The sequence below is a fragment of the Cryptomeria japonica genome, chromosome 9, assembly GCF_030272615.1.
Source record: "Cryptomeria japonica chromosome 9, Sugi_1.0, whole genome shotgun sequence".
NCBI lineage: Eukaryota > Viridiplantae > Streptophyta > Pinopsida > Cupressales > Cupressaceae > Cryptomeria > Cryptomeria japonica.
The window spans coordinates 651,200,804-651,209,881 of NC_081413.1; the positions used below are offsets into that span (position 1 = coordinate 651,200,804).

The 9,078-nt window shown below is 34.2% G+C and overlaps 1 protein-coding gene across 3 annotated transcripts; it reads left to right on the forward strand.

The window, feature by feature from the left end:
- The first annotated feature begins 1,913 nt into the window (after nt 1–1,913).
- On the forward strand, nt 1,914–3,859 carry LOC131045757 (uncharacterized). 3 transcript variants are annotated; one of them, XM_059211725.1, is made up of 3 exons: nt 1,914–2,502; nt 2,606–2,877; nt 3,053–3,859. In XM_059211725.1, the coding sequence occupies exons 1-3, from the start codon at nt 2,081–2,083 to the stop codon at nt 3,079–3,081; spliced, it is 723 nt and encodes a 240-aa protein (XP_059067708.1). In that variant the 5' UTR covers nt 1,914–2,080; the 3' UTR covers nt 3,082–3,859. The 3 variants fall into 3 exon arrangements, with proteins under 3 accessions (XP_059067708.1, XP_057835332.2, XP_057835331.2); XM_057979348.2 differs by having other exon boundaries at nt 1,921–2,502; nt 3,058–3,859; XM_057979349.2 differs by lacking the exon at nt 2,606–2,877 and having other exon boundaries at nt 1,919–2,502.
- The last annotated feature ends 5,219 nt before the right edge of the window (nt 3,860–9,078 follow it).

Below are 9,078 nucleotides of genomic sequence, written 5' to 3' on the forward strand. Positions count from 1 at the left end.
ATTTTGAGTGAACCTCTCTAGCCTACACCATTGTATAAGTGATTGACTTTAATGCATAAAGCTCATTTGTCTTTAATTATTCTCAATTGGACTAATCACTTTTATAGATTAGTAAGTTGAAATAATAGCTAATTAGTCTAATTACATCAATTTATTAAGGGTTTGTTTTTATCTTTAATTATATTAAATATATTATTTATGTTGAGAAAAATATTATTATTTAAAAAAATAAATAGAGATATAAGTTAAAATTAGTAATTTGAATAATTATTAGTCAAAAATACATTAATACATATGATTTGTGAATATAAAGAAAAAATGAAATGCATTTAATATTTATGTATGCCATGCATTTTAACCAATTGTAAATGAAATGTCTACTCTCTAAATCAATACATTAAGTATTATCATTTTAGCTACATTTTTTAATAATAATTTTGATATAATTTTTATTATCTTTATATTTAATTATATTTAAAAAAAATAAATTAAATAGATAGCACTAGTAAGAAATTCCAAAATAGTATGTTTGTAAAAATTCTTATTGTTTCATCTCAAATCATGTGTGTGAGAGCATATTTTGTACCTTTGAAAGCCTTAAAGCCTCACATACTATGATTCAAATAGTAAATTAGAGCTTGTGATTTCTATAATGAACATAATTTGTGACGATTTTAAAAAGCAAGCTTATCTTTTTTGTTAATTAGTTGATATATTAAAGGGAATTAGTTAAATAAGACTTCATATACATAATGTACATTTCGAAAACATAAAATTAATAAAGATTATACCTTATAAATAGTCAATATAACCTATTTTATAAACAAAAATAAAAATCTATAATTTAAGATGAACATAAAAACAATACAAAGGAATGATTTTATATTTAAAAATTATAATGACAACAATTACATATTATCCATACAATTATCTCTTATGTTTTGAATCCCCACACACACACACGTCAGGGTGGTGCATTTTATGAGCACATATGTTTGTGACAACAACATTTGCATCAACATCATAAGGCCATATTTCATGGTTATTTTTTATTTTTAATATTTTTTCAATACCATTCTATTGGCCTACCTAGATATTTGACCAAAAGAGTAAATTCTTGTTCAACATGCTCCCAACTAACACCATTTGCCTAGCTATAGATCACAAATGCAATAGTGAAAAGTTTACAAAGGAATTCAAATTTATAACCCCAAATTCAATTTCATGCACATGTTCAATTATTTACTTACACAAACCACTTGAAGAAACATTAAAATGAACAAGAAACTCTTACAACCTTTCTTTTAATTTTGAAAAAGTTGTTCAATAGATTATGATTTCCCACTTGTCTCTATAAATGCCCTTGCCATATCCTTTGAAGAAATATGTATTCTGCCCATTTATATACACCCACCCAACAAACTCAAAGAGGCTTCAAAATCAAAGTAGATGCATTCATTAAGAACATTAAAATTTTAGATTAATTCTCACCTAGCTCACTCTTCCATTAAATACATATTTTCATTAGATTAATCAAATTTTTCAATTTTTTTTTAAAACTAAAATGAACATTAAAATCTAATTTTTCATTTTTTAAAACTAAAATGAATATTAAAATCTGCTTAATATTTTTAATGCTATAACAAAAACAAAAACTTACTTTTGGTATAAGGAGGAATCTGATGATGTCAACTAACATAAAATAATAGGGAGAAGTTATACAAATGAAATCTTTAACAGAAATTTCAAAACCCTCGTTCAAAACCGTGAAAGTGGAGGACAACTCTTATCAACTAATTCCCTTAAATTCCCACTAACCCACCAGATAAATCAATGCGTTCTCGTCAAACACTACGCTGTTTTTTCTTACTTTGACTGATATAAGGGATGGACTGGTCAAAACCGCGTTCACTACTGGTGCACAAATTTCCAGATAAGCTTGGAGTGAATATACACCATATTTTTCTTTAAGGTTCTTTACATATTTTTAAGCTTCTACATGATTCATCTGAAATTACATTTTAGTCTATTAAAAGTTGACTGAGACGATCACAGAGATTGAAAATTCCTCAATTATCAAATGGCTATGTCTACTCTTCTTTGTTATGTCTGTTCAGCCATGGCCAAAGCCAATTCTCTCAAGGATGGACTAGCTACTGCTCTAATGGATTATTGGGTTGCTATAAACACAGTCATATCTGTTGCCATCTATTTCTTTGATTTTGTTACCAATATTCTCACTGCCATAGAATACCATGAGTTGGATTTTAAGAAAGAAAAACCCACATATGGATGTGAAGGAAAGGAATGGTATAAGGGTATATTTACAGGGATGTTCACAGCTATTATCTTTGTTATGGTGGCATCACAGATTCTGAATGCTATTGTCTTTTGGGTGAGCGGAGATGTGAAGAAAGGGGCAATGAAAACAGCCTTTCTGCTACCCCTCATTCACTTGAGGAGAATGATTCTCTTCATCAGAAGCAGGGGAACTATAAAAGGGTGAGTTAATGTAATTTGGTTTTCTTTTTCAATTGCATGTTGGATTGTTATTGCTGGGCAATTTTTGGTACTTTGATTTCTATACATGATATATTCATGACAGTTTGCAGGATTTGAGGTCAGAAAACATAGATGCACTGAATAATGTATTAGCTGCTGCTCTGGAGACTGGGCCTCAATTGTTCCTGCAGTTTCATGTGTTCTTGTGGGGTGGATATTACCTTGCATCCCAAATGGATTCCCCCAAAATTGCATTTGTTTCAATTGCAGCCTCCTTAATCTCAGTATCTTACAACTGTTGTGTAGCCATCCTCACCCTCATAGATACATCAAAGGCCACCTTCTTTGCTAGAATATCAATTGCCCTTGTAGCAGGTCAGTACATAATCCCTCAGTCAGTTTAGATTAGAAAGAGGCACAGTTCCGTTTAATGTATAATATAAATTATTATGATATGAACATCTAAACATATTATCTGTGAGAATGACTTTTTCAATGGTAATTTTTATGTTCAAATATGATTTTTCTCTAACAACAAACAATTTTGTAGGGCAGGTGTATTCTCACTCTGTGCAGTGACAGTGAGATGCATTGGATTCCAGCTACTGATAGCTCTGGCGGTTGATTCTGGTGGAGAGAAATGGGTTGGCCACTTGGGTGAAGCAATGCGTTATTGCATACCTTACCTTGTAGCCACAATACTCATGCCTGCATTCTTTTTCCTGGGGGAGCTCAGAAAGACACACTTATCAAATCTACGCTCATTGCTTCTGTGTATTGCTTTCACCTACATGAATTTCGTTATTGGGCCTCTCTATATGCTGCTGAAAATTGAAACCAAAAAGGGAAAAGATGAGGCCAAGAGATTTCAGCCCGGGCTAAAGTTTCTTATATGTTTCTCTTATGTGGTTCCCGACCTTGTGTTGGGTGTCATAGTTAGAATGAAGCCCCACTGGTATGGATGCTCACCCTGTTCTCCTCTGTCTCTTCCATATCACCCTCACCTTCGCTTCCCTGTTACAATCTTTTCTTGCTCGCAGTTAACAGTCTATTTGTTATCTACTGTCTGTATTTATTGGGGGTCACTTTTATCTCGTTATGTGATGGAGAAACGAGAGGAGGAGAATATTAGCTCTCAACAATGGCAGAGCACAAGAAAGAGAAAGACTGAGGAAAGCTACAGAGCCACCCACAAAAAGCAGAAGACAAACTCCTTCATGGTTAATAGTTTCACTATTTAAGCCATGTACACGAGAGAGAACAAGGAGAGATATTGAGAATGATGATATATGAGATTTTAAGTATGTAATATAAATATATGATGGCTGATGCTAAATGATATTGTATACATTATGAATGGTTTTGTGTTTATAAATGGATTTTTGTTCATGTATTCTATTCCATTTCACTGTAATCAATTGTACTATTTTATTCCTCTTCTTGTCTATTTATACTAGTGTATAAAATATATATTTGATGATACATTATACTGTAAGGGAATGTTTTTTTTTTTTGATCGGTAAAGGCAGAGCCAAATTTATATTAATTAGTGTAAATACATAGGTTTGTCATTGAATTCCAAGACATTCAAAAAACCCCTGCTCTTAGAGAGCACAGAGATCCCACCAAAACCTGAAAACCTTTAAACTTATGGTTTAGCCATTTTTCTAAACCATCAAAGGTTTAATAGTCTAGAAAAAACAAACACACTATTAACGATAATGTCTGATTTCCGACTACCGAGATACAGAGTTTTTGAACATAAAATTAAAACCTAATAAAAATATACATGTATAATTACATATCCAGTAATCAAAATGAGGTATCCACAGAAAGCCTAGCTTGAGGAGGGAATGTCGGGTTGTTGTAGTTGATTCCTAGGACGGCCTCGGCCTCTGCTTGCTGAAGGGCCCCGACCACGACCCATGCTCCCTCGACCTCTGCTCGAGCCACCTCTGCAACTCTGTTCTGGTTTTGGCTCTGCTTCTGCAGCAATCAAAGGCAAGAATCCATTCAGCCTTGCAAATTGGAACATAATCTCCTCTTTCCCTTGAGCCTCTAGGTCTTCACCTAAAAATCGCCATTTGAGGTAGCTCAACCCTGCACTAGCGAACGCTCTGTGCCTATTCAATTCTTTACCCTTCAGGTCCAGTATGAATGGGTAATAATTGATAAGTTCTCCGTGGGCATTAAAGAGGATTCGGTCGCTAGGTCTAGGCGCACTAGAGTCATGGAGGGCCTTGTTCAATACTTCTTGGAGTTCTTGAAGAATTTCCACTGGGAAGAGTTCCCTGGTAAGATTCCAGACCATTTGCTTGGGTAGCTTCTGGTCCAACAAAGACGCCACGAATCTGGAAGAGATACTGGTGTTATCTCTTGGGTATTCATCTTTGCTCAAATCTACGCTACCCAGAATCAATTTGACAGCTAGAAGAACTGGAGGGTTTGAATAGATAAGGAGACGTTTGAGTCTCAAATCTGAAATCTTCCTGAAAGAAACTTGGCGAGTAGAGGCACTTAGTGATATGGGGGTGTCTACACCGAAGCAAGAGACAGGCCTAGGATAAACACTCCTAATGAAACTGAATTGGGGCTCATAAGACATGGTAACCGAGAACAAGGGCATGCAAGAAGAGAAACCAGAGATGAAACCAAAGGATGCTGAAAGAAAATAAGGAAGCAAAAAGAGGACGCTTCTGCAGGAAGGCAGGCGCACAACTCGACAAGCAATAATGGGAATTAGAGAGCAATAAAAGCTCGCACGAAGGTGGCGGAGATTAAATGCCCAAATCAAGCCAAATCTACTCAAGTGCGGAGGGAAAGATTAGCCTGTGGACAGCTCATGAAAAGGACTAAGCAGCGCGCTCACCAGCTGGAGCATAGTGGGTCCCATTTTTATGTTGCCAATTTGTCTACTAGGCTAAACCGGACCCACCTTGCGTCCCAATGTTAACTGAATGGTTTATTTGAAAAAGAAAATGACCGTTGGGGTCAACCACCAAAAGGAGGGCGGGTAAGGGAATGTTAACATTAGCAAAATAAAGTATTACAACATGAAAGGTCTCATCTTGTGAGAGGGGTTAGGTATCTAGGGGATGATGAATAGAAAGGAGAATCATAAAAGGAATCCAAAGAGTTGTGACCACTGAAGATAGGGGTTCAATAGGTTTTTGAGGATGGATAAAGGATTAATGACATTCTAGATCAAAAGTAAGTATCTATGAGTAAGCGGTATAGCAAGAAATTGAGGAGATTTTAGAAGAGATTATGATGCTTATGGAGATGAACATGGAATAGAAGAGAGTAAAACAAGTTTAAGAAAAGAAAAAGAGATATCACATAAGAATTGAAAAGGCAGGGGATATTAATTTGGTGTGCATTAAGAGAGCTGTTGTTAGAGATATTGAATAATTTGTGAATGCAAAAGTTTGTGTTAAGTGGGTTGTGATTAAGGGTTTTAAAAATTGGGAGAGTTGAAAATTCAATGTCATTAGGACAATTGATTATAGATGGGCATGTCAAGAGGGTTGTTAAAAAGAAGATGAAATATTGAAGACTGAGGTTGACTTATTAAAAATTGTATCATAATTTATTAATATATAATTATATATATTTTTAATAATCTTAAAACAAAATAAATTGATATTATTACATAAATTTATCATTACAATAAAAATACTCATGAAGACTTTCAAATTTTATATTTTAAACCTTCGGACTAAATACAAATTGAACAATTCTAATGACATGATTTTTTAGAACATGAATGAACAAGTTAAGTTCAATGATTCTTCTTAATAAGATATACAACTTTCTTTCTTTGTGTTAAATAATTATTGAGCCCATCTCTCACATGAATTGGTGGTATATATATGACAACTTTATATGTAGGTATCATAATGAATTGTTGATCAAATTTTTTAATTAATTAAAAATAAAAAATAATTATATTCTGATTTTTAAATTAATTAATACATATTCTGATTCCTGTATAGACAATTCACATAAATACAACTTTAAAAAGAAATTAATTTTAGCAATATCAAGAAAAAGTCATGAAATTCGTGTTTCTATTAGAAAAGTTTAGTTTAAAGGGGTAAGGAATAATAACAAGAGTTGCAGATTTCCTGATCAAGTTCCAAGATGCAGGAGAAAAAAGAGACTTAGCAAGCACATTATTTTGATCTTTGCATTCTTTTCCTGACTACCTGTAGATCCCATAAACTATTTGATTTCATAAACGTTATTAAAATCATTCATTTATTCATTCATAACTATAAATACTTGCCTAAAAGAAATTGAAAAACTATCCCATTTATTCAAACAAACGAGAAAAATGCAAACAATGTATGTATCCCACTTATTAAAGGAGTTTTGTTGGTGGAATCCAGAGAGTGACTAGGAAAAGAACCGTACTGTGGACAAGTTGATGACTATGCCTCATCAGTAATTAAAGGTTGATTATAAATGTTATAAATGGTACTGAGTGAGAGTGATTCAGATGCCAATGCTGCCTTTCTTCCTTGCCTCCTTTCAGAGATGATGCAAAGAAAGGCCACAATGTTTTTCATACATTGAAAATCCTTGAGTGATGACCTACAGAATCTTACTTTTATGCCCAAGTGTTTATCCACACATACATACTTCAAACGGACATGGTTGATCATCAACTCGATATTCTTTCAAACATGTTATAATCACATTTTCAAAGCATGCATTATTGCAACATATTTTCAACCCTGGGTGGGCTAAGTTTGCATGGCCTCAACGCTAATAAACTGAAAAAAATGACCTTGCCATTCAGGTGTTTAACATTCCTATACTTCCAGACTAGCATCAATTTACACCACAAACATCCCTTAATTTTGATGAGAAACCAGTGGGCAAATTAATGAACACTTCAATCATTTACAGATTTCTTTACAGTGGTTTGTCCAAGGAAAACTCCTTGTCTTCTACTTCCACTACAAATGTTGTAGTCGATGGTGTGACAAGAGAGAAAGCCTCAAGTAATAACTGATAGTAAATCCTTTAAATTTGGCAACACCTTTTCATCCAAATATCCTTAAAGAGCTTGCATTTGCTTGACTTTGCATAAATTCAACAATGGCTCAAAACATATAGTGTCTTTCTTATTTATTATTCATGACTTGTAATACAACAAAATTCTGTCCAAGAAAACTAACACAATTTTATCCTCGTATTTTTTAAACAGTAGTCGATTTCCATCAGGGATTGCAGTACAATAAAATGATTTCCAAGAAGCTAACACAATCTTATCTAATCAATTTCAGAATAAAATAACTTGTTCTGCTCATTTTATATGCCTTCGTCTTTGATTGGGTTTTTGATATTATCTGGAACTCAAAAACAATTTTGATGAATAACTTGGACCTGTGAATTGCTCATTTGAAATCACATTTTAGTCTGTTGTAAATTGACTGATATGATCGCAGAAGTAGAAAACTTCTCAATTATTAGATGGCTATGTCGACTCTTCTCTGTTATATCTGTTCAGCCATGGCCTTAACCAACTCTTTCAAGGATGGACTTGCTACTGCTCTAAGGGATTAGTGGGTAGCTATAAACAGAGTCATATATACTGCCATCAATTTCATTGATTTTGTTACCAACATTCTCACTGCCATAAGATACCATAAGTTGGATTTAAAAAAAGAAAAACCCACATATGGATGTGAAGGAATGGATTGGTATAAGGGTATATTTACAGGGATGTTCACACCTATTATCTTTGTTATGGTGGCATCACAGATTCTGAATGCTATTGTCTTCTGGGTGGGCGGAGATTTGAAGAAAGGGGCAATGAAAACAGCCTTTCTACTACCTCTCATTCATTTGAGAAGAATGATACTCTTCATCAGAAGCAGGGGAACTATAAGAGGGTGAGTTGATGTAATTAGGTTTTCTCTTTCAATTGCATGTTAGATTGTTAGTGCTGGCCAATTTTTGGTACTTTGATTTCTATCCATGATATACTCTTGACAGAGTGCAAGATTTGAGGTCAGAAGACATAGATGCACTGTATAATGTATTAGCTGCTGCTCTGGAGACTAGGCCTCAATTGTTCCTGCAGTTTCATGTGTTCTTGTGGGGTGGATATTATCTTGCATCCCAAATGGATTCCCCCAAAATTGAATTTGTTTCAATTGCAGCCTCCTTAATCTCAGTATCTTACAACTGTTGTGTGGCCATCGTCACCCTTATATATACATCAAAGGCCTCCTCCTCTGCTAGAATATTAATTGCTTTTGTAGCAGGTCAGTACACAATCCCTTAGTCAGTTTAGTTAGAAAGAGGCACGGTTTTGTTCAAGGTATAATGTAAATTGTTGTGATATGAACATCTAAACATATTGTCTATGAGAATGACTTTGTCCATGGCAATTTTTATGTTCAAACATGAATTTGCTCCAACAACAAACAATTTTGTAAGGCAGGTGTATACTCACTGTATGCAGTGACAGTGAGATGCATTGGATTCCAGCTACTGATTGCTCTTGCGGTTGATTCTGGTGGAGAGAAATGGGTTATTGCATACCTTACCTTGTAGCCACAG

Bases quoted from the DNA above. Each gene is read 5' to 3' on its own strand.
- LOC131045757 (XM_057979348.2), top strand. From the start codon at position 2,081: ATGGCTATGTCTACTCTTCTTTGTTATGTCTGTTCAGCCATGGCCAAA. The intron at 2,503-2,605 runs GTGAGTTAATGT...TATTCATGACAG, and splicing joins AGCAGGGGAACTATAAAAGG to TTTGCAGGATTTGAGGTCAG. The intron at 2,878-3,057 runs GTCAGTACATAA...TTTGTAGGGCAG, and splicing joins ATCAATTGCCCTTGTAGCAG to GTGTATTCTCACTCTGTGCA.